Here is a 26,460-nt window from a genome sequence, read left to right as displayed (position 1 = left end):
TCTGGTAAGTATACATTCCTATATATAACATCATAAAGTATATAAAAATATATCTAAGACAAAGTATCCTTAGTCCCTTTGATCAATGAGTTGTCTTCATGTCATAGCAGAGAGTATTTCTAATTAGAGTGAATTTACTAGGTAATATTTGTTTTTTATTTCACCAAATCCAGGGCTCAACACCCTGTTTGATATCCAGGCAGCACTCAATAAATATGTACTAGACTTTTAATTGAACATACACAGACCAGATTAAATTTTAAAAGCATGATATTACCTTGGGCAATTTGGTAGCTTTCCGAAAACATTACAACTCTAATTCTGACCTTTCCATATGATTACAACCTAGTGGTCCACCTTGAAAAGTACCTGGCACAATACTTGTATTTACAAGAAACAACTTAGGGGTTAATATAAACTCAAGGTATTTTATAAACTATATTGTACTAACTCTTCCCATAAGCAGCCTCAAGTGACCTTTGAAAATGGTTCATTAGTCACGTGACCCAAAACCCCCCCACAAAATCATGCAAATCAAGGTTAAAATCTTCGTGTTCATTTTAATAATACTCGTGAAACTGCTCACGCCACCAAAGGTATGCATATCTTAAAAGCCACCAAGTATTTGAAGAATGTCGCTTTACAGAAGCAATATGTGCCATTCTGTCATTACAAATGGTGGAGTTGGTAGGTGTGCCCAGGCCAAACAGTGGGGCTGCACACGGGGTCCATGCCGAGAAGTGCTGAATTTTGCTACACATGTTTAAAAATGCAGAAGTTATGCTGAACTTAAGGGTGCAGATGTAGATTCTCTGGTCATTGAGCACATCTAGGTACGTGGAGCAGAATTTACAGTGCTTGTGGGCAGATTAACCCACACATAAGCTCTCCCTGCCACACTGAGATGATCCTACTGAAAAAGAGCAGTTTGTTCCTACACCAGAAAAATATCCCAGAAGACACTGGAGAAACAAAAATTTATGGCCCCAGAGTAAATTCAGCATCAATAAATACAAATAAAAGTAAAAGCAGGGAAAAAACCTGACTATACTGTAGAAACTTTGTTACCCACCTTCCTCTGTATCAGCAAGAAGCTGCCTTTCAAAATGTGTTTTATATCTTATTCCAAATGGGGCAATAATACCACATCCGGAGGATACAGCCCATTACCAACTGAAAGGCGACCCTTTGAAATTCTCACCTGATTCGGTATGTGAAGAAATAGTGGGGTGGATGTACAGAGCTAAGTTCTGGCAGAAACGACGTGGAAACTGAAACAGTAATATCTCCAGTTGTTGCTACACACTCTGGGTCATGAACATATCTAGGTAAATAAAAAAATTAAACATTTTTTAGTCAACTAACCTCAATTCTAGAAGATAAAAGGTTTAAAGATACAATGCAAAATAGCTTAGCATTGAAAATTTAAATCACGCCGAAACCGGTTTGGCTCGGTGGATAGAGCGTCGGCCTGCGGACTGAAGGGTCCCGGGTTCGATTCCGGTCAAGGGCATGTACCTGGGTTGCGGGCATATCCCCAGTGGGAGATGTGCAGGAGGCGGCTGATCGATGTTTCTCTCTCATCGATGTTTCTGACTCTCTCTCTCCCTTCCTCTCTGTAAAAAATCAATAAAATATATTAAAAAAAAAAAAGAAAAGAAAATTTAAATCACAGTTGAGATTTTAAAGGTATAGTCCTATTAAGCTTAGAAGAAAACTAGAAATCATAAGCAAACCAGAAAGCTTTGAAGACTCCAGATCAGTGATGGTAGCAGTAAAGTAATTTACTTGGAAACTAAAAAGAGTCTATCTCCATTTTCAGAGTTGAGGAAATTTAGGGGACCATCTGAAAACCCAGCTATACCTACAAACAGTGGTTCTGATAATAAAAATGTGTCAGTATATTATTATAGGGGCCTCTAATGTATATTTAATCTAACATTTCCGCCAACCAGGCTACTATAAGCCAATATGACCTCTAATACTATCTATAATATCTAGATGTTCCATTTAGAGATAATAAATATTTGCTAGGAGTTAATAGTTACTAACTTGCTATTCATACTAAATCTACTAATTGGCAAACAGCTTTTTTTTTTCCTAAAAAGAAACTATATAAATACTATAAAGCCATAATTTCTACATCAAGTCAGTTTTTTTCTTTTGATTCTTCAAAAAAAGAAAAATACTGGCTGTTCAAGTGTTTGGATGTTTTGGCTTTAAAATGAGAATAGAATAGATTTATGATGATGAGAGGTTCTGTTATTAACCTTCCTGGGAAACTTCATCTCATTATCTGTAACTGATGATTTTTGCTTATTACAATCATTCCATTCCAAAAAGCCCCAAGTGAAATACCTGAAAATTTGGTCTCTGATGATAGGGAAGCCACCTGATACAACACTGTTGACATAAGAAGTAAACCAGTCAGTAAAAGTAGCACCTGTAAACCAGAAAAGGGGGGAAAGGACAAATAGTTTTTGTAAAATCCATGCAAGAAACAAGGAAACAATTGTAATTTCTCTTTGCATAAGGTGTGATATCAAACCCAGAAGTATTTATAGATATAATTCCTCTCTAGTCCTTTATTAGGACAATTTCTAGTCTCGATTCTATCCCTCTTATTCCTAACAACCTTGCTAGGGAATCCTCCAACTAACTTCAAAGTACTTTTTACACTTATATATAATTAAATAACAGATTCCTAAACTTCACTTTGTCCTGGTACAGGAATGAAAAGCTTTCTGTCTGTAATTCCTTGAACAAAGAAGACATGGCTATATCTAGGAAGAAACTACAGGAACAATATCAGCACCCATCCTCGAACAGTCAGGGAATACCCTGCTCCAGGTACATACTGACTCATGCTCAGTCTGGACATCTCACAGGAGTTATGGGCATCAGACCAATCCCAAAGTAGCTGAGGTGACTACAGATTCAAATGCACAGCGGTCCTCCATATTCTCAGTGAGCAGCTCGACGAGGAAAAGAATGACTGGAACAGACCAGTCCGGACCATACATCTGTGATCTAGTGATTGGGACAGTAACAAGCGTTTACATAAATTATGCCTGCCCCTCTAGATAATACAACGTAACTTTCTCAGCTCCCCGTACTGTTAACACATCTCAGTGACTAGCATACAGTAGTCCCTTAACCAGTGGTGCCCAATGCATTTCTCTGTAATCTTATTTTTATCAACCCAGTTCCTATACTCCCCATGCTAAACGTCAGATGCTAAATTTACAGTATTTACTTCATATTCTGCTCTCAGAATAATATGAGATACTATTTAGGCTTGGGTCTGAGGGTACAGAGCTTTAAGATTTTAAGGGCATCAATTGAGAGAAAGTACACTACAATAGTTGGTTCTTAATATCTACTAATGGCCCGTTCTAACTCCCTATTTATTAAATGTTATTGTATTCAAAATGAGCACTGATCATCTGTTTACTTGGAGCAAGATATTAAGAAGCCTGTCTTTAATGACATTAACAAAGGCATTACAACTCAAAGAAGGTATAATTTTATGTCAGGAGAACTAGTAATTTTCCTGTAGAGTTTTAAAGTCATTTTTCATAGTTTACATAAAAAAGAAATTGGCATAGTGTATTTCAATGAACCTAAATTTATTATAATACATACTAGAACAAAGTGTGTTCTTTAAAATGAGGACAGTTTCCAAGAAAGTCAAACTTATTTGAATCACCATGTAATTTATATGTTCAAGGTTCTTACCTTTAAAGTAAGCCTGCATCTTGGAGCTTCTTTGATAGCACTGGGGCTTTACCAAGGCATCCTAAAGGAACTGTTTTCTCATCTTTCCTCCCAGCACTAACTTCCCATCTCAGCTCAAATCTTTCGCTTCGCTCTCCTATTCCAGGAGAAATCCCAACTACCAGAATAGTATTATCAGACCTCAGTATTCTGCTGCAGCAGTGGGTTCTTCCACACTATGTCAGACCAGCACCATACCGAGAGCAAGAAACTCCAGGAGCCTAGCAGGCAGCTTACTTCAGAGCTCAGGCAGCCTTGGGTGCATATACTCAGTCGCACCATGCACCAGAGCCGTGATGGTCACCTCTTAAAGTGTGTAATACGCGAAGACGCCAAAGGGGCATTGAGTAGGAGCAAAACCCGGCAAGTACTAACTTAGAAACCACAGACCACATGAGTCAGGGTGAGCTGACAGCCAGGGACTAAGTGTCAAAGCTTTTTATAACTTATTACGTAGGAGTGAGAGCTTACATTGTGAAGCGTGCCACAAAATCTAGAATATGCCACAGTATAGACCAGTGATGGCGAACCTTTTGAGCTCGGCGTGTCAGCATTTTGAAAAACCCTAACTTAACTTTGGTGCCGTGTCACATACAGAAATTTTTTGATATTTGCAACCATAGTAAAACAAAGACTTACATTTTTGATATTTATTTTATATATTTAAATGCCATTTAACAAAGAAAAATCAACCAAAAAAATGAGTTCACGTGTCACCTCTGACACGCATGTCATAGGTTCACCATCACTGGTATAGACTCTGTTCAAGCTTCCAATTAGGAGAAATAATTACATACAGATGCCTTAGTTTGCAAGGCCCCTTTACTATTAGTCTCTGGGGATGTTTAACATGTGCCAGGAATGCCTTTAAAAAGCTGAGTGGATAGTCAGCAAGCTTTTCTTAAGTGAGCAAAATCTAAGCAAAACAAGCCTAACAAATAGCAAAGAGGTGAGCAGCACTTGAGGACAAATTAAATTGTCCTCAAATCCTTTGAGAAATACCCCTTTAAGGCCTAGAAAAACTAGTTGTGCCCAGGAGTTCATGAAGCCCAGTTTATACTGGTTTCCAAAGAATGCTGTTTTGAGGTATCTAGTGTTATTATCAGTATTTTACTATAGCATCGGCACTGTCCTGTCCTGTGCCGATGTAGCTCAGCTGATATCATCCCATGCACCAAAAGGTTGCCAGTTTGATTCCCAGTTGGGCACATGCCTGGGTTGTGGGCCTGATTCCCAGAAGGGGGCGAGCAGGAGGCAGCCCATCGATGTTTCGCTCTCACGTTGATGTTTCTCTCTCCCTCTCCCTCTAAAAACCAATTTTAAAAATCTTTTAAAAAAATGCAACATTTAAAAAAAAAGTACAAAGTAATTTTATATATCAACATCTCTAATTATGTATTAATATGAGTGATGGAAAGTGCATGTAAGGGAACTATATACTTACTCATATTAATTCTATACATTTTAGTGTTCCATAGCAGAGTCCTAAGAGCACAACATTGTATAGGGCATGGCTTTTTTCCAAATAGAAACCAAATTCAATAAAGTATAAGGGCTATTCTAACGAGTGCCTAGATATAGTACTTTTTAAACCAGCAAGCCTTAAAAAATACAAGTATAAAATTGCCAGCTGGTTAAGTAACTAAAATGTTTCTACCAACTTAATATATTTGACAGGCGGAAAAAGGAAAAAATAAAACTTTTATTTTTCCTACCTATGATAAACATGTCAATAGCAGCTGGATTCCGAGCCATTTGGTCCTAAGTGAGAAAAAGAATATTTTAATTAAGAAAAATACTCTCCACCATGTATTTTGTTTTGTTTTGAATAAATTCACAATTTTTTATTTTAAAACAAAACAAAACAAAAAATGAGGTATGCCTGTACTCCCTGAAGACTCCAAGGCAAGAGGAATCACCTAATATTAACTAGGTTCTGAGAAAGAAAGAAGGAAGAAAGAATAAGAAAAATACGTTTTCTTGCCGAAACTGGTTTGGCTCAGTGGATAGAGCGTCGGCCTGCAGACTGAAAGGTCCCAGGTTCGATTCCGGTCAAGGGCATGTACCTTGGTTGCGGGCACATCCCCAGTAGGGGATGTGTAGGAGGCAGCTGATCGATGTTTCTCTCTCATCGATGTTTCTAACTCTCTCTCTCTCTCTCCCCCTTCCTCTCTGTAAAAAATCAATAAAATATATTTAAAAAAAAGAAAAAAAATACATTTTCTTAATTTCCCATTGTTCATTATTTGTATTCTTCCCTGAAGAAAAGGCAAAACAGATATAAAATAACTTAAGTGCTCTAACCAATTCTTGGACATTCCTCACACTTGTCAGCTCCTGCTTCAAGATTTCTATATTTAGGTTCTTTCTATAAAGTCCAGTTAAATGCTTATATACTGCTATTACTGTTGACAATGAACCAAAAAAACTGTCCTGCAGGAAAAGAATTAGGAAGTTAAGGTAAGAAGAAATACAACTAATTATCCTAGGAGAAAAGGCTTTGGATTCGATCAAGAAACCTGAAGAATTCTACGTTAGTCACTTTTCTCTATAAATAAAGAGATCAAGCCATCATCTTATAACCTTATAGAGGCATCAAGTCAAAAATGAGATAAAAGACGTGAAAATGCTTAGAAAAATTAAAAGCTATGAAGGCTCTTAAAATATTTTAAATGTTTTATGGAGTCACATATTTCAGATAACTATGGAAAGTATTTCCTATTTTAAATTTCTCTTCTAAGTTAAAAGTTCACAGGTAAAAATGAAAGTAGAAGTTGTTACTAAGAAATTACTGAAAACTGAACAAATAAGATAAACAAAATACTAAAATCATAACAAAAATCTTCTAAAAAGGATCTTCATTTTTCAACAACTCAAATACCTACTGAAGAGTTTAAAAAATTCCTACCGCATTTGGATCAAATGATGTTCAAAAGCTGTATTTTTGTTAGAAATGTATATTATAATTAATTACTTCAACAAAAAGCTCATTAGTTTTCCTTAAACTTAAAATGCCTTCACACAATTCACAGCTTTGTCTCTGCATGAACCACAGTTTGCATTGTTTGTCCACTGGTAATAGTTTCTTTTGGTATTCCATGCCACTTGTGTCTGGTTACATAGGTCTCTAATTAAATTACATAATGCCCTATACCCATTCAACAACCCTGAAAATTCCTAATGCACACATTTATACACTCATCAGAACACACCTTAAAGCCACACTTAAAACACACTTCCTACTTACTGGGCATTGGTAGAAAACTTCATTCTTGTTTCGGCCCTCTGCAGCTTCCACTGCTATGTACTGACTCAAACCAGTGTGTATGCAAAAAGTTAAAGGGAGACAGTATTTCAGTCCCTGTCTCTGCTGAAAGCCTCCAGCAGCTGTATCCACGTCTAACAAATCTTCAGAACGATAGTGATTGGACAGCGCCATACTTCCCAATAACCTGAGAACAGATTCAAAAATGTAATCAATTGCAGTGCCACACAAACATCTGTGCTTTATCTTCTTAATGAATAATAATTTCACACTGACAACTTTATAGGAGTGGTTAACATGTCGATTCTAAACTGGAAATGCCCAAAACACTATAATTTATATATTACAGTCAAACTCTTGAGTGGAAAGATTGATTTAAATTAAAAGCCTAAATGTCTAAAAGCTTTATAAAAAGAAAAATAGTTTTATTGCATTCAGGAATCTATCTTGCCATGATAAACTGATTTGCTGATATTTTGCTATATGTACATGTATGACTAATTTAATGTTTCAAGGGATAAATTCTCTGATACTTCTATGCTGTTACGACCTTTAGCTTACTCTGCCCTACTAGACAGTATAAATGTTAATCAGCCTAAACCTTGACCAAATTTTCATTAATTTGGAATGCATGGGATCTAAATTCATCTCACTGCATGTGCATGAGAATAACACAGATATGGGTCCTTAATGAGATTCCTATCCCACATCTCACCATTGGGCTGTGGATAGTTAAAAATCCCTGTTTTGAAGTGCATGACCTTCTAGTCATGTCACTTCTGGGCAACTCTTTTAATAAAATTTTCTAATTATAGGCTATGCTCTTGACGTGTGACAGTTTTTCAATTTTGTCAAATTTCAGTTTGACAGGAAAATAGAATAGAAAAAAAAAAGCCAGTAACTTAGGGTTATCTAGTCCTAACTGCCCATATTTCAGAAATGATTCAATGAGTACAGGGAATGTGGGAGGTGATCAGACTGAGATTGAAAGGTAGGATTCAGACCTGAAATGGAAACAGAGCCTCATATGATTCTTCACACTCAGAGACATCAAGTTCCAATAAGAACAATGCAAAGTTCTCCCTAAATTGTCATTGGCATTGCACAAATGCAGTGTCTCTGAAATAGCTTAATTTCATAAAAAAAACAAAAGGAGTAGACCCGTTCAAAGCATATAGTTTTTAAAACTGTGAGTGAATTTGACAGCTACTAACTACGTGGTCTGCTTTTCCCGAAAGGTTCCGCAATGAATACTTCATCTTTTAGAAGTTTAAAATAGGCCATTTAATTATAGGCTGTGCTTGAATAGGACAAAACTATATATTTTTTAGCTTAGTACATGTAGTTCTGAACAAATTCTTATTTTTACATGTATGGTACACAGAATTTGTGCCAGGCTCTCCAAAACAAATGATCTGGCTGTAAACAAGATAAACACTTGAAGGGTGCTGAACAGTTTCCGTTAAAATGTACCTCCACATGCATTTCCCTTATGTCGCATTGCCCCCACACCCAACCAGATTTCATTTCATTCTAAGGGGTGTTGATAAAGATAAGGTTTTCATAAGACACATTTATTTTGGTAAAGTCAAATTCAAGCTGTAGACTTTGTCTTATGGATTGCTATAAGGAAGAAAAGGGAACTCCCATACTACTTTAATCTACTAAGAACAACTATAACTACAGTTTATTTTCTTTCTGGAAAATAAGTTGTATCATTAAAAATAACTGGAACAGCAAGCATCTTACCCAGGAACCACTAACTTCTGCCCATTGTGGATGCGATACGAGCATCGATAATCATCGGGAAGTCTGCAACCAATCTGAGCTTCCACAGCATCTAGGTCTTCCTCTCGCGCGCCCTCTGCAAATGCACAAAAAAGCGAATTATGAAGAAATACAGTCTTCCTGCTAAACAACAAAACAACCTCGGAGCAAGTGAGTCCTGCCCGGAATGCATTACTGAAATATAGGGAAATGAACTGAAAATTCAGAGAAACTTATCACTTTAGATTGGCTGACATTTGAAGCCCTGAGCAAGCAAATTCAGTAGGGAAAACACTGGCACTGAGTAAAACATGGAAAGTATGCGCCAATGAAATCCATCAGGCACATCTCATTTTTCTTCATCTAATATACCCACACTTCTCATTAAAAAACAATCTCCAGAAGTTCTCTACACTGACGCTGTTCAAGAGTCTTAAAGCAATCTCTTACTGAACTTTGGTGCTTGTTCATGCCGTGAGGTGGCCATTAACTTAAATTCAATTGTGCATGTTGGTAAGCCCACCACATATTCTAATTTTAAAAAGTAGGAAGTAGTCACAAACACCAAGAAGAGAGGTTTACTGTCAGCAATGGTCCACCAGGCTGTTGGATCAAACCTCTTGCTGAGGAATTAGAAAAACTAAACAACACAAAATTGATTTCAAGGCTTTTGGAGAACCTCAAAGACAGTGAGACATGGTGGGGTGAGGGGTCCAGACGAGAGAAACTGAGAGGTTAGCCAGGCCTCCAAAGGAGCTACCTTGTCTTTGAGGAAATTGCCAATTCTGAAAGCAAACCTGAGGCTGAGCGGCTGAGAAACTGAGCAATGCTTTCAACAATATCACAGGACTGAGAGAATTTTCCAAAACTGATGAAGACACCAAACCACAGATTCAAGAAGCACTATAAACTCCATGGAGAATAATTACAAAGAAAACCATATCCAGACACACAATTGGAAAACTGTGGAAAGTCAAAGACAGAGAAATTTTCAAAGCAGCCAGAGAAGGGGGAAAGCCACACAAGGAACCTTCAAAGGAATAAGACTGACAGCAAAATTCTCAATAGAAACAGAAGCCAGAAGAATGGTATCTTCAAAGTGCTCAAAAAAATAACTACTGACAAGAATTCTATGTCCAGTGAATATATACATCAAAAGTGAAGATGAAATAAATACTTTCGGCCAAAAAAGATCTGAAAAAATTTAGCAGTAGCAGTCCCTCATTAAAAAACATACAAAAAACAAAGGTATTCTCGGGCAGAAGAAAAATTATCTCGGATGGAATCATGAAGGTGCAGGAAACAATAAAGAGCAACAGAAAAGATAAATCTAAGATAATGTTGAATAAATAAAATAATAATAATAATATTTCCAGGGACATAAAATACACTAAAGTTAAAATCACAAAAACTGTAACACAAAGGTAACTGGAGTTCAAATATTTTAAGATTCGTTGTCCAGAAAATGGTAAACATACTAATTTAAAACAAACTTTAATTAAATAAAAAGCAGGAGTACAGAATAAAAGAAGAATGCAAAATAGAAACACCTACTCAGATGACACAAATAAAAAAAACATATAGAAGCAGTATATTTAAATTCAAATATATTAGTAATCACATTTAATATAGAGTATATAATCTAGTTAAAAGACAGACTGACATTAGATAAAAACAAACATGATCACATACAAGAGGCACATCTTAAAGACGTAGAGAAAAGAAAGCTAGAATAGCTCCACTAAAATCGCACAAACTAGAATTTAAAGCAAATAGCATTATTAGAGGTAATGGAGGACTTTTTATAATGGCAAAAAGGTTCAATTCACTACACAAATATTATAATTCTAATTTTGTGTACCTAATAACACAGCTTCTAAATATAATTTTTAAAATGAAGAACAAAAGTGGAGATACATCTATAATCATAGCAGATGTATTAGTTTTCTAGTGCCACAATATTAGGAGCTTAAAACACTCCTTTGTTATTTCAAAGTTTCTGTAGGTCAGAAATCTGGGTGTGACTGAATTGGATCCTCTGCTCAGGTCCCACAAGGCTGAAATGATGGTGTCCACTGGGGATGCTATCTCATCTTATGCATCTCATGCTTGGGGTCCCCTTCCAAGCTCACTGGTTCTTAGCAGAATTCAGTTCCTTGCAGCTGCAGCTGAGGCCTCAGCTCCTAGAAGCCGCCTGTCATTCCCTATCACCTGGCCTCTCCACAACATGACAGTCTGGTCATTCAAGGCCAACAGGAGAAATATCCATGCTGCGAATCTCTTCGACTTCTAAAAGGGCCCAGTTCCTGTTAGGACTTACCTGATCAGGTCAGGTCCACTCGGGATCATTTCCTCAAATCCACAAATTTGGGGCTTTAATTACATCTGCAAAACCCTTTCATCTTTGTCACATAACATGACCACCCACAGAGCTGAAATAAACTATATCCACAGTCTACTCACATGCCAGGGGAGACTTTATACCATGCATGTAACAGTGACTATGGGAATCTTGGGAACGTGCTCAGAATTCTGCCTACCACAGTGAGAAATTTCAACATACCTCTGGTAGTAATAGAACAAGTAGCCCCCCAAATAAACAAGAGTACAGGATTAACAAGTTTTGCCTAATTATATATATATATGTAAATGTTTATGTGTGTACATATATGTACTGATATTTGTATATCAATGGTAAAATATACACTCTTTTCAAGTGTACACAGAACATTTACCAAGATAGATTATACACTGGACCAGAGAACAAATTTCAAATGACTAGAGTCATAGAGTATATTGTCTAATAACAGTGGAATTAAAATATAAATTATATAAAAAAGATTACTTTAAAAGCCCCACATGTTTGGAAATCAAGCCATATATTTCTATATAACCCATGGATTAAGGAAAAAAATCAGAAAATATTTTGAACTGCATGTTAATGAAAATACAACATATTAAAACTTGTGATATGAGGCTAAAACTATGTTCACAGGAAAATTTATAGCCCTAAAAGCATTTGAAAAAAAACAAGAAAAACTGAAAATTTATTATCTAAGCAATCATCTCAAGCCAGGAAAAAAGTGACAGTAAATTCGAAGAAATCAGAGAAATTAATGAAATAAGAAATGAATTGGCAAAGGCAAATGCCAGTTCTTTGAACAGACTATTAAAATTGACCAGCCCCTACCTAGCAAGACTGAGCAAGAGGAACAGAGAGAAAGTGCAAATAAGTCCAGAAATGGGAAAGTGAAATTACTACACATCCAACAAGCATTACAAAGATAAGAAGGTATTATGAAAAACTTTATGGCAATAAGTTGGAAAATGTAAATAAAGTAGACAATTTCCTAGAAAAACACAACTTATCAAAACTGACATGAAAATAAGTAAAAACTCTGAGTAGTACTATTTCTAATAAAGAAATTGAATCCTTAGTTTAAACCCTCCCTACAATAAAAGCTCCAGGATTGAGTGGCTTCATGCATTCTACTAATCATTTAAGCAGGAAATAAGATCAAGCTTACATAAACTCTTCCAGGAAACAGAAAAAGAGGCAACACTTCCCAACTTGTTTTACAAGGCCAGTACTTAATACCAAAATCTGACAAGGACATTTATGAAAGAAAAATTACAGGCCAAACTCTTTCATGAACACATCTGTAAAAACCCCAGTCAAATACTAGCCAATCAAATCTGACAATATATAAAAAGGATAATACATTACAGCCATAGTAAGTTTATTTGAGTAATGGTTTAACATTCAGAAAATCAAGCAATGTAATTCAGTGAATTAACAGAATTAAGTAGAAAGATCATGATAATCACAAGACTGGAAGACATTTGATAAAAATTCAATTATCAAAAAACACAAAAACAAAAAAAAACTCTTCTTAAACTACTATCAGAAGTAACTTGCTTCAATCTGATAAAGAACATGTACAAAAAGCCTACAACAAACATCATCAGAGAAATGTTGAAAGTTTTCTCTCTGCAAACAGAAAGATAAGGATGCTCACATCATCATATCTTTCCAACACTGTACTGAAGGCCCTAGCCCAGTGATGGCGAACCTTTTGAGCTCGGCGTGTCAGCATTTTGAAAAATCCTAACTTAACTCTGGTGCCATGTCACATTTAGAAATTTTTTTATATTTGCAACCATAGTAAAACAAAGACTTATATTTTTGATATTTATTTTATATATTTAAATGCCATTTAACAAAGAAAAATCAACCCAAAAAATGAATTCGCGTGTCATAGGTTCGCCATCACTGCCCTAACCAGTGCAATAAGGCAAGAAATAAATAACATCTAAGGATTGGAAAGCTAGAAATAAACTGTTGTTAATGTACATATTCAAGGAAGTGCAAATTAAAACCATCACTACACACCCATTAGAAAGGTAAAAATACAAAGAATGACAACATTAATGGCAGGAATGTAAAGTGGTAGGACCCCTTTTAAAAATTAACAGTATCTTTTGAAGTTTAATATAAGCACATTCTACAACCCAGTAAACTCAATCCCAGGTATTAACCTGATAGAAATACACTCATATGTACATAAAAAATGATTTACATTTGTATTATTTACAATTCTTTTACACTGCATTATTGGCACTAGCCAAAAACTAGAAAGAACCCAAATATCCATCAACAAAATAAACCTATAAAATGTGGTCTGCTCAAATAATGGAGTACTATATCACAAGAATGAACAAACTGGAGAACCAAGATGGCGGCATAGGTTAACGCCGGAGTTTGCTGCTTTGAACAACTACTTCAAAAGTGAAACCAAAAAACGGAAGGGACATCACCCAGAACCACAGGAACGCTGGCTGAGTGGAAGTCCTACAACTAGGAGGAAAGAGAAACGCACACGGACACTCAGAGGAGGCGCAGTGCTGAAGTCAAATTCTGAGGTGCGGAGTGCGCGGAGCGGGCTGGCGGCGGAGGGCGCGGTTGTTGTTTTCAATCGGGAGGGAGTCGCAGACTCTGAGCTCCAGATCCGGGCGAGTCTTTAGGGACCCAGACCCAAACGGGAGAAGCGGGACTGTGTGGCTTCGGTCAGAGCGAGTGCAGCTTTCTCTCCGAGCTTTGCAGCGGGTGCTGGGACTCAGAGAGGCAGAGCCCCTGGGGACAGGACTGAGAGCTGCCATAACTGCTCTCTCCGGCCCACCCTGTTGATCCTGTGCGACCCGCCCTGCCCAAGCCCTGCACAGAGGCATTTGCCGGATAGCCTCAGGCAAAGGCTAGATTAGCACCTCCCTAGAGGACAGAAGTTCTCTCACTGCTGACACAGCTGATTCTCATAGCCACTTGGCCTGGAGGTCAAACCCTCCCTGGAATTAGCTACAACAATCAAGATTTATCTATAAGACTGCGAACAAAGACCACTAGGGGGTGCACCAAGGAAGCATAACAAAATGCGGAGACAAAGAAACAGGACAAAATTGTCAATGGAAGAAATAGAGTTCAGAACCACACTTTTAAGGTCTCTCAAGAACTGTTTAGAAGCTGCCGATAAACTTAATGAGATCTACACGAAAACTAATAAGACCCTCGATCTTATATTGGGGAACCAACTAGAAATTAAGCACACACAGACTGAAATAACGAATATTATACAGACGCCCGACAGCAGACCAGAGGAGCGCAAGAATCAAGTCAATGATTTGAAATGCGAGGAAGCAAAAAACATCCAACCGGAAAAGCAAAATGAAAAAAGAATCCAAAAATGCGAGGATAGTGTAAGGAGCCTCTGGGACAGCTTCAAGCGTACCAACATCAGAATTATAGGGGTGCCAGAAGATGAGAGAGAGCAAGATATTGAAAACCTATTTGAAGAAATAATGACAGAAAACTTCCCCCACCTGGTGAAAGAAATGGACTTACAGGTCCAAGAAGCGCAGAGAACCCCAAACAAAAGGAATCCAAAGAGGACCACACCAAGACACATCATAATTAAAATGCCAAGAGCAAAAGATAAAGAGAGAATCTTAAAAACAGCAAGAGAAAGAAACTCAGTTACCTACAAGGGAATACCCATACGACTGTCAGCTGATTTCTCAACAGAAACTTTGCAGGCCAGAAGGGAGTGGCAAGAAATATTCAAAGTGATGAATACCAAGAACCTACAACCAAGATTACTTTATCCAGCAAAGCTATCATTCAGAATTGAAGGTCAGATAAAGAGCTTCACAGATAAGGAAAAGCTAAAGGAGTTCATCACCACCAAACCAGGATTATATGAAATGCTGAAAGGTATCCTTTAAGAAGAGGAAGAGGAAGAAAAAGGTAAAGATACAAATTATGAACAACAAATATGCATCTATCAACAAGTGAATCTAAGAATCAAGTGAATAAATAATCTGATGAACAGAATGAATTGGTGATTATAATAGAATCAGGGACATAGAAAGGGAATGGACTGACTATTCTTGGGGGGGAAAGGGGTGTGGGAGATGTGGGAAGAGACTGGACAAAAATCGTGCACCTATGGATGAGGACAGTGGGTGGGGAGTGAGGGCGGAGGGTGGGGCGGGAACTGGGAGGAGGGGAGTTATGGGGGGGGGGGGAAAGGAACAAATGTAATAATCTGAACAATAAAGATTTAATTAAAAAAAAAAAAAGAATGAACAAACTACTGTTAGAGACAACACAGTTGAATTTTACAAAAAATGGAAATAATTCACACAAAATACATACTTAATCATACAATTTACATAAAGTTCAAAAAGAAAATTACTCAGTGCTAATAGCAATCAGGAGAATGGTTACCCCTGAGAAAGAGGGAGGGTTCTAGTACAGATTATTATTCTTGACTTGTAGGGTGCTACAATGGGTGTGCTCACGTTATGATAATTCACTGAGTTGTGCACTTATGATCTGTGCATGTTTCTGGAGGTTAGTTAACATCTCTAGTGAGAGTGTGTGGATATCACATCCCCACAGATAAGTGATGAGAGGTGCCCCATGCCTCTGCAGTAACTTCTGAAAACCCATTACTCCAGTCTAGTCATGAGTAATATTTCAAACAAAGTCAGTTTGAGGGCCATTCTACAAAGTACCTTACCAGTACTCCTTCAAACTGTCAAGGTCATGAAAGACAAGGAAAAACTGGGAAACTGCCAGAGAACAGATGACACTAAGAAGACATAACCACACGCACTGTGGTATTCTGGGTTGGATACAGGAATTGAAAAGGACATTACTGGAAAAGCTCGTGGAATCTGAATAAAGTCTGGAGTTTAGTTAATAATAATTTTCCAATGAAGACTTTAGCTTTGACAAATGTCCCAGAAGGCAATACACTAGGGGGAACTGAAACTGGGTAAAGAGTACACAAGAATTCTCTGTACTCGCCGTAGCCAGCTTGGCTCAGTGGATAGAGCGTCGGTCTGTGGACTCAAGGGTCCCAGGTTCAATTCCGGTCAAGGGCATGTACCTTGGTTGCCCACCACATAACCAGTGGGGAGTGTGCAGGAGGCAGCTGATTGATGTTTCTAACTCTCTATCCCTCTCCCCTCCCTTCCTCTCTATAAGAAAATCAATAAAATATATTTTGAAGAAAAAAAAAAAAAAGAATTCTCTGTACTATTTTTTGCAACTTTCCTGTAATTTCAAATTACTCCAAAATGGAAACTTTATTTTAAAAAGTTTAGTACAAAACAAACTGAATAACTGCCTGGACCATACAACAAGAAACTTCGAATTTCTTAAAAGAGGCAGTTAGAGGGAAAGAAATTTTTTAAAAGCCAAAAACCAAACAAAGAAACAAACAAACAAATATGGCAAAAGAAAAATATAAAGAAATATATGCTTACAAGACAGTGAAATCAATGTTTAGAGAGGCAACCTACTCCAAGAGAATCTGGGAGTCAGACCAGGTGAACGCTCGCTCAGCTTTGCCGCTAACTGACTGACTCGGCAAGTTAGCTCATCTCTGTAATCCTGTTTCCCCACCTGTGAAATGGGAGATGCCAGCTACCGGAGGGGATTGCGGTGAGGATTGAAGAAGCTCCAAGCGCTTAGTAAAATGCTTTACTGGCACTCAATAAACACTCATTTACTTTCCCTGCTCCCGAGCTTGCTTGGATGAGGAGACCGTGAAAAGGTTACTAGGAGCCAAGAAACCTACTTGAGGGTTCCATCTCTGTCACTTACTATCATGTGACCTTGCATAAGTCACCTGAACTCTCTGAGCCTGTCCCTTCACCTGTAATGAGGGTGCTGGTATAAATCAGCATCAGCAAACTCTAGGCTGCAGGCCAAACTCTGGCCTGCCACCTGATTCTGTGAACCAAGTTTTCTTGGAAAAGCGCCACCCCTGTTTGTTATGTACTGCCTATGCTGCCTTCCACAACAACAGCAAGAGTTAAATAGTTAAAAGAAGACACCATCTGTCTGTCCCTCAAAGCCTAAAATATTTACTATCTGGTCATTTAAAAAAAACTTGGCTAACCCCTGGTCTAAGTGATCTCTAAAATCCCTCCAACTCTAAAAATTTAAGCCAACATGTAAGGTAAATATGAAATTTGAAGATACATAATACATACCATTCGACAGATTAACAAAAGATATATGGGGTGTCCCCCCAAAATGCATATATCCTTTAACAGCTGATAGTTCAATTCTAAAAATGAAATCGATTTTAATAAACACTGGCTTTATAATTATTCAAAGTGTGTGTATACATTTTTGGGAACACCCTATATTAATGTATCATAATTTCAAGATACTTATAAAAATTTCCCCAAGCCCAATACTTATTTGCTTTCCAAGTTTCCTTGAGGTGCCTTGAAAATGAGTCAGGGACTATGACCACTGAGGTGAGTAGGAGGTTCTTGACTTAGTCCTAAAACTCATAGGCCTGGCATTCCTAAAATCCCCTGCATTCTAGATATCAAAGAGCCTTTATCCTATTCCAACTCATGGCAAAGCCCCGGGAGAACTGACACCTGAGAGTAAAACAGGGGCTCTCAAGGAATTCTCTGACAACAACCACCTCACTTCCAATCACCAGATACAGAGTAGTGAGCACGGAGGCCTGGCAATACCAAATTGAGTACAAAAAAAAAAGAAGCAGCAGCTGCTCTGTATCCTAGTTTCTTGGTAACTGTACCTGAAAGGAGAAATGTCTACAAGGTAGGCTCTACATTCTCATATTCCAAATGTCCTAATATTGGACGAGCTCTCTAAGGTCTTAAGACATTTTAAGTAACAGGATGAATAGGTCCTTTCTCCCTTCAACTGCTATTAAGACCATAGCTCTGAAATCAGCCTGAGTTTGAAATCCTGGTTCTGCCTTTTATTTTGTGATGGGAACAACTTTCTTAGCATCTTAGGTAGTTCACCTTACCTTTAAGAGACAAAACCATCCGAGGACATCTGGGCTCCAAATATTTCTTGAGATCATCCCAGGCCTTTTTAATAGCAGCATAATGGTCAATGTATCTTCCTACGTCAGAATAAGTATCAATGAAGAGAGATTTCCAGCACTGATTCTTCTGTGTTTTCTCTTCCCTAAACAGATTACAAAAATGAGATTTAAAATCTTTTGAAACAAAATTAGCACAGATTCTAGACATTTACCAACAAACTTCATGGAAATTTTTGGTTACTTTTGCCTTCTTTTCCATTTATTTTAGCTACCAATGAAGACTAGCAAATAGTGAGACCAAAAAATTTAACAACAGGAGTTATCGCTGGCATGGTGGGATTATGAATCACTTATTTCTTACTTTCTACTTACCTTTTTTCTACATTCAATAAAATATGTGAAGAAAATATGGAGTGTGAATCTCAATTTACTTCTAAAAGCATACCAATTATAAATGTGTATGTACAGCTGACCCCTGAACAATGCAGGAGTTAGGGGTGCAGACATCCCTGACCTGCATCCCAGACAAAAAGATCCGAGTATAGCCCTGGCTGGTGTGGTTGGGCGCTGTCCAGGGCACAGAAAGGTTGCTGGTTTGATTCCTGGTCAGGGCATATGCCCAGGTTGCGGGCTCGAGGAAGCCAATGGATGTTTCTCACATCGATGTTTCTTTAGCTCCCTCTCCCTTCCTCTCTCTCTAAAACCAATAAAAAAATATATTTTTTTAAAATCAGAGTATAACTTAATAGCTACTGTTGACTGGAAGCCTTACTGATAACATAAACAGTTGATTAATATATATTTTGTATGTTATATGTATTATATACTAGTATATTCTTGTAATAGTGTAAGCTAGGAAAAAGAAAATGTTAAGAAAATAATAAGGAAAATAAATTTACAATAGTTATTGAAAAAAATCTGTAAATAAGTGGACCCGTGTAGTTCAAACCCAAGCTGTTAAAGGGTCACCTGTAGTTGTTCAATTTTATTTATTTATTTATTTTTAATATTTTATTGATTTTTTTACAGAGAGGAAGGGAGAGGAATAGAGAGTTAGAAACATTGATCAGCTGCCTCCTGCACACCCCCCACTGGGGATGTGCCTGCAACCAAGGTACATGCCCTTGACAGGAATCGAACCTGGAACCCTTCAGTCCACAGGCTGACGCTCTATCCACTGAGCAAAACCAGTCAGGGCTAGTTGTTCAATTTTAGAAAATACTTGCAATCTAATGATACAATAATATTAATCTAATTTATCTACACTGGATCAGCCAGAGAATCATATAGCATCATAGTAATCACATAATTCAACATTTAGATTTGATACAATTCCACAAATATTTATTGAATGTCTACTTAGCCACTTGAGGACATTAAAAATAAGGCGTATTTTTTGCCCTCAAAAATGCAGTCTTGCCCTAACCGGTTTGGCTCAGTGGATAGAGCATTGGCCAGTGGACTCAAGGGTCCCAGGTTCGATTCTGGTCAAGGGCATGTACCTTGGTTGCGGACACATCCCCAGTAGGGAGTGTGCAGGAGGCAGCTGATGGATGTTTCTCTCTCATCGATGTTTCTATCACTCTATCCCTCTCCCTCTCCCTTCCTCTCTGTAAAAAAATCAATATATATATATATATTTTTTAATGCAGTCTTATCAGGGAGAAAGAATAATGTCAGGTAGAAGTGATAAAGGGCCTTAAGGTAACATGCTAATATCCTGCAGGAAATGAAGAGCCACTGAAGGGTTTTAACAGGGTAGTTCAAAGAGCAGAATTGTGGCAATGGTGTGGGAAGGGTGTAAACTAGAGGCTCAGAGATGAGTTAGGAGGGTTTTGCAGTAATCCTAGTCAGATGATGCACAGAACTCAAACTGGTAGCTAGATGAATGAGTAGAAAGATTCAAGAAATATAGAGGCTAAAATCAGAAGGGCTCAGTAATTAAATAAATGGAGGGAGAGAGGGATGGAGAGAGGGAGGGAAAGAGGAAGGGAGAGAAGAGAGAAGAGATGTGGGATGATTCCTGGTTTGGGATTAGAAGCTCAAGTGGATGGATGATGCTGCCCCTAAAACCAGGAATGTAGGATGATCAGGTTCAAAGATGGAGAAAAGGACAATTCAAGGTGTTTTGTTTTTTTGGGGGGAGGAGTATTTTTATTAATGTAAATAATATATACATACATATTTATCAAAACCAATCAAGTACCAATGAACTTATGAAGTTCAAAGGAAACTTCAGTTATTTCTGGAAGTTATCTCTGTAATTCTAAATGTCTATGCCTCTAATTCTTGATTTATCAATTTCACATCTATGTATTGATACCCTAAAGTAAAAGATCAGGATAGCCCTAGAGGTCTGGCTCAGTGGATAGAGCGTCGGCCCTTAGCCTAAAGGGCCAGGTCACATACCTTGGTTGCAGGCTTGATCCTCAGGCCCTGGGCAGGGTGTGTGTGGGAGGCAACCAATTGATGTGTCTCTCTCACACTGATGTTTCTTTCTCTGTCTCTCCCTCTCTCTTTCAAAATCAATGGAAAAATATCCTCAGGTGAGGATTAACAAAAACAAAAAACAAACAAACAAAAAAGATCAGCATATAGCAATATTTAAAATTCTCTCCTCTCCATTCTCCCTCCTCACAATGTTTGATAGCTGTTATTAATATTCAGTTCTGCCGAGTAGTTGCAACTTTCAATAATACACTTAAACCTCTACTTCTTGCTTTACAGCTTCAGTCACTACTCAATTCCCCTCAATCTAAAAAAAAGATAGTAGCACTCCTACCCTTTCTTTCACTTTTCCCAACTCCCACCTTCTGTTATCTACACTTTTATTCTGCCTATTTATTAATATTCACTGAATTCAGTGAGCCCTTGTGGGACATGCGATGGAAAGGTTCAGCAGAAGGTTACGCAAACGAGTCTGGAGCTCAGTGGGGATGTCAGGGAGGCCATCCAGGGTTGGGAGTCAGCAGCACACACGCAGTCACTATACACCGCCACCGTGCATGCCGGAGAGTTCACAGAGAGAAGAGAGCAGTGGGCCAAGGACAGAGGCTGGGCGAGCACCAGCACGTAGTGGCAGGCACAGAAGAGCCACCAAAGGAGACAGAGAGAGAGGGTTAGAGAGGAGAACCAGGACAGACCAGTGTTATAGAAGCCCGGGGCCAAGTTTCAAGAATACATATTTCCTGAATACTCACTCAGATATCAGCCAGTATTTTTTGCAATGTCTTCTCCACAGAGGATCATGACTTGATAGCTGGCTAAGTCTTCGACTGACGTAGCAACAACTGACAGTAACCAGATTCACGGTTAGTATAGAAAAAAAGAAAAGAAAATAATTTAAAAATCAAGATGAAAATTTTCAATGTTAAGATTTATTCTATTCCTTTTGCTTTTCCCATTTTCCACTTTCTACCCTTATAATTACAAAACAATATTTTCAAAATCTGTTTAATGTGTTAGCTAGTTACATTTTAAGTACTGAAATCTTAACTATTTGAGTTCACAAATAAACCCCCAAATCTCTACAATGGTAATTTTCTTATGGAAGTCTACAAAATATATAAAGCATTGGAGTTAATTTCAAATCAAAGACCTTCCTACACTCCTTGTGACGATAATCATTTCTGCACACAGGAAGAGTGTTATTCAGTGTGTGTATTTTTAAAATCTGTGAGACATTTTATATTAATACACAAGACTTTTGTTTGTTTTGTTCCAATTTTTCTTAAAAGAAATAAATATTGCAGCCAAAACCATTTTAATTATACCAACGATTGGAGAGCCCATCTATAAAGTGCCACCGTCATAACAATTCTATTTCAATAGCCATAGCTATTCGAGTTAGTATCAACTGCTCAAAAGCATGCAATGTTAGAAACAAATAAATTCCTTGATACATATTATATTCTATATTGTATTCTTTTTAAAAATATGTTTTTATTAATTTTAGACAGAAAAGAAGGGAGAGGGAGGGAGGGGGGAGAGAAACATGGACGGTAGCCTCCAGTAAGCACCCTGACAGGGGACTGAACCCGCAACCTGGGCTACGTGCCCCAATCAAACCGAAGACCTTTTGGTGCACCAGACGACGCTCAACCAACTGAGCCACACCGGCCAGTGCTACACTGTGTCCTAACACAACAGTGTTCCTAGCCTGTAAATCCAACACTACATATTTAATTTGCAAAAAGGATGAACCTAAGATTAGGAAAATGGATTTCTATCTTTCCAGAAGAGGAATCACAAGTTATAGAAAGTAGTATTCAAAGATCTCACTTGGGCAATGGTAATCAATTAAGGGAATCTTAAATCACATGGGGTTTGTCAAGGCCACGAGCAGGGCATGTTAAAAACTTCCTTCAATTTTCAGATTGTACACAAAAGTCAACCTCACCCTTTTCTGCCAAGCTCACAAGATGCCCAAACGAACATTTGCAAACACTGAATCTGTCCAGTTTTGTAATTCAGAGATCTCCTTTCTCGAGCCTTCTCCTCCACTGTCCCAAGGGTTAAACAACATACAGGAATCTCTGAAGTAAGCACCAAAGGTGATTCTGATGCACAGCAAGGATGAGAACTCCTGTTCTAGAGATTCTGACTCAGTTTGCTTGGGGCAAGATATTTACCTCGGGCACATGTACGTTTAAAAAGTGCCACATGTAATTCTGATACACACTGAGGGTTAAGAATGATTGGTACATAGTAAATCACCCTGGAATGGAGAAGAAGATTCAAACTATGACAAAATGACCCTAATGAATGAATCCAATCCAACCCAATCCAGTTCAACAATATGTACCAAAAACTTCAGAGCTTAGCAATGAGCAGGACACTTGACAAAGTTGAGCTGTGTTTTTCTTAAAAGAAATATGGTGTAGGAAAGAAGCTGCAGTACATTGGAAACTTCTCTGTGGATAAAATGCAATGGTTTTTGTTAATGTTATGTGTCAACTTGCTTGGGCCAACAGATGCCTAGATAGCTGATTAAACATCATTTCTGCGCTGTGCCTGTGTGGATGTTTCTGGAAAAGATTAGCATTTGAATTGGTAGACTAAGTAAGCCAGATGACCTTCCCCAGTGTGAGTGGACATCATCCAATCCAGTGCGGGCCTGACTAGAACAAAAAGGCAGAGGAAGGCTAGATCTGCTCTCTGACTGACAGCCTGAGCTGAGCCAGGGATCTTCTTTGCCGCTGGCGTCCCTGCTTCTCAGGCTTTCAGACCCAGGCTGGCATCTACACCATCGGCTCTCCAGCTCGCAGCCCTCGGAATTATACCACCAGCTTTCTTGAGTCTCCAGCTTGCAGGTGGCAGATAGTAGGACTTCTCAGCCTGCAAGATTCATGAGCCAATACCTTATAAGTCACACACACACATTGTTTCTCTATCAAGAACCCTAATACAGTATTCAACTCAGCTCACTTTCATAAACATTTATGGAGGGATCATGTCACATCTGTTTATAGCTTTGATTACTACCTAAAGCATTTAAAATAAAATCTGATCTCCTCACCTTGGCTCACAAGGTCCTGCATGAGCTCACCAGTCTCTTCTCAAGTCACTCTGCCTGAGTCACTCCCTACCTCCTGCAACACCAGCCTTCTAGCTCCTCCAACAGGCCATGCTGTGGTCCATGCAGCTTCTGAGCACACTGTTCCCTCTGCCAGGACTGCTCTCTGGCATCCTTCATATATGGTAGCCCCTTCTGATTTGAATTGATTGTCTCTCCCTCTCATTCCCTAACAAAGTAATTGATTTATTTCCTTCATAGCACTTAGTACAGGGGTCCTCAAACTACGGCCCGCGGGCCACGTGCAAATACAAATATTGTATTTGTTCCCGTTTTGGTTTTTTACTTCAAAATAAGATATGTGCAGTGTGCATAGGAATTTGTTCATAGTTTTTTTTTTTTAAACTATAGTCCGGCCCTCCAACGGTCTGAGGGACAGTGAACTGGCCCCCTGTTTAAAAAGTTTGAGGTCCCCTGACTTAGTATCTCTTGTATTTGCACTTATTTTCCATCTTTCCCACTAGACTGTAAGCTTCATGAGAGGCGCCTTTATCTGTCTTCCTCACTATTGTATCCAAGACATTTAATAGACTGGCACACAACAGGCATTTAAAAAAAAATCTGTGAATAAATGATGATTACAAAGATAAACAAGGCAGTCTTTACATTTAAGAAGTGTACCACCCATCTGGCATGGCAAATAAACAGAGAAAGACGTTAAGAGAAAGGAACCAAGTGAGGGGGTCTTAAAGAAATTTCATCCTGCCAGGATGGGAAGGGGGGACAAGGCACTGCGGAGCAAGGTCAAGAGCTGAAGCCACAGAACACAAGCACGTAGTCTGCTGGCCAAAGTCTGATTTGGCTACAGTGCACTGTGCCAAATGCTAAGAGTCTTAAATGCTTCCAGAAATTTAGATTATAGTCTGCAAACAAGAGGCGTCTAAGTTTTTAAGGAGAAAGACAGGAAGATCTGTCTTAGAAAGTTCACCCTGCAACAATGTAGTCCATAGACCATAAGGGTGTGTGTCTGCATTTGATTTTTAAGAGGCTATAGCAACAGAGTATTTCAGATGAAGACAGTCTGCAGCCGGATCAGCCTTTCCCAAAGAAAAGATAAACTTTATCTCTGCTTCAGTACAAGCCCGGGTAGACAAAAATTTGGTTTTCAGGAAAAAATAAGTGTTACAGCCAGAAAACTGGAGTTGTCCCTCTGTCACTCCTTAGCTAGACCAACCAACAGCGACCAGCAGCTCCCAAAAGGCTATATTTCTAAGACGATCCCTGATAACACAGGGCACAATCCTCAAACGGCTAGAATCCAATAGTTAATCCAAAAAAAAAAAAAAAAAAAAAACACCAAAAACAAAAACCCTGAATCTCGCCTACCCATCCTTAAGAGGGCGACTTCACCTCCTCTTCAACAGACGTGGCAGCACAAAAAAAGACAGAGCCATGCCACCAGCTGTCAAGGGTGTAAACAGCGCCATTTCTGCCACCATCCCAGACAGTCTCCAGCGCCGAAGGAACTGGGCGGAAGGAACTGGGCATCGAACCACCCCGAGCGGCAAGCGGTGTTTATTTCTGGAGCGGACGCTAGTGATCTGGGCCACCCAAAGCGCGCGTGCAGGAGACAGCGGTCACCTGGATCGCACCCACGGAAGTCAGTACCAAGACACAAAATGCAACCTGTCACAGCGAGGAGCAAGGCTGGCGGCAGAACGATGTCTGCGGCAGCGAAGTCCCAGAGGGCGCCGCGCGCCGCCAGGTACAAAGGTGCGCGCAAGTCGCACCTGGGGTCTGGGGGTCGCCTGGCTCCTCCTCGGCGGCGCCCTGCCTGCCCATTCCGGGGCCGCTGCGCAGAAGAGCGCTCGGGCCAGAGAGGGTCTTTCCAAAGCGGCCGGGGCTGGGGCACCCCTGGTGCAGGCCGGGGGGTGTGGGGTGCGGGCTGCGGGGGTCGTGGGGGCGGCAGAGGGAAGCAGTACCTCCCTCGCCCCGGAAATGAGCCTCACCGAGGCCTGGGAGACAGGGCTCCCGTCGCTCCTCGGGGCTGGGTCCCGGACGGAAGACCTCCAGGCGGGGCCCTGACTGCCCCCATCCCGCCCCGGCCCCCTGGTTGGCCCTGCAGGAGGGCGGCTCCGCATCACCTCTGGTTCACGCGGGGTCCGGGTCCGGGTCCAGTCGGCGAGCCGGGCCCCCGTCCCTCCAGCCTCGCCGCCTCCTCCCGCCCCCGTGACCCCACCCCTGCCACGCGCGCCGCCCCATTACTTGATTAGGTCCCGGTAGTCCAAGAAAGATAAGATCAGCAGCAGGGGGTCGGTGGGCAGCGATTCTAGGGTCAGAGGCGCGGACTCCGGCTCCACGGCAGCCATCTTGCCTGGCCCGGTGCAGGCCTGGCCCCGCCCAGGCTGGCTAGGCCCCGCCCCCGCCCCGGCACGGGCGCCGCTCCTCAGCGACTCACTCAGGTTTGTTATGTAACTGCCGGGATGGCCACGCCTATTGGGCGGGCCAGGGGCGTGGCCGAGAGAGGCCCCGCCCACCGCCCCTCCGGCTCGCGCCCGCGCGGTAGGATCCCTCTGCGCCCTGAATCCCGGCTCTTCCAGGTCGCTGGTCCCACTCAGGTCCCTAAACTGGCCCGGCCCGGGCCCCCTACAGCCTTTGTTCCAAAATTTTCAGCCTCCAGTCCCTCATGCAAAATTTTACACCTCGTATCCTCGAAAGCCTCGCCCCAAATCTCACGCTAAATCCTCTCCGCC

General features: G+C 39.8%; 1 protein-coding gene across 1 annotated transcript in view; it reads right to left on the bottom strand.

The window, feature by feature from the left end:
- The window catches only part of FBXO3 (F-box protein 3), a 35,643-nt gene extending 9,513 nt beyond the window's left edge, over window positions 1-26,130 (bottom strand). The window contains exons 1-8 of the mRNA XM_059709734.1: window positions 25,973-26,130; window positions 21,393-21,482; window positions 18,172-18,335; window positions 8,792-8,906; window positions 7,025-7,229; window positions 5,493-5,538; window positions 2,359-2,443; window positions 1,202-1,324 (exon numbers count right to left, since the gene is read on the bottom strand). Coding sequence (XP_059565717.1) covers window positions 1,202-1,324; window positions 2,359-2,443; window positions 5,493-5,538; window positions 7,025-7,229; window positions 8,792-8,906; window positions 18,172-18,335; window positions 21,393-21,482; window positions 25,973-26,076 — 932 coding nt within the window. The 5' untranslated portion in view covers window positions 26,077-26,130. The remainder of the gene's footprint in view (window positions 1-1,201; window positions 1,325-2,358; window positions 2,444-5,492; window positions 5,539-7,024; window positions 7,230-8,791; window positions 8,907-18,171; window positions 18,336-21,392; window positions 21,483-25,972) is intronic.
- Between the last annotated feature and the right edge of the window lie 330 nt (window positions 26,131-26,460).

The sequence above is a fragment of the Myotis daubentonii genome, chromosome 9, assembly GCF_963259705.1.
Source record: "Myotis daubentonii chromosome 9, mMyoDau2.1, whole genome shotgun sequence".
Taxonomy (NCBI): domain Eukaryota; kingdom Metazoa; phylum Chordata; class Mammalia; order Chiroptera; family Vespertilionidae; genus Myotis; species Myotis daubentonii.
This window is presented reverse-complemented; position numbering and strand designations above follow the sequence as displayed.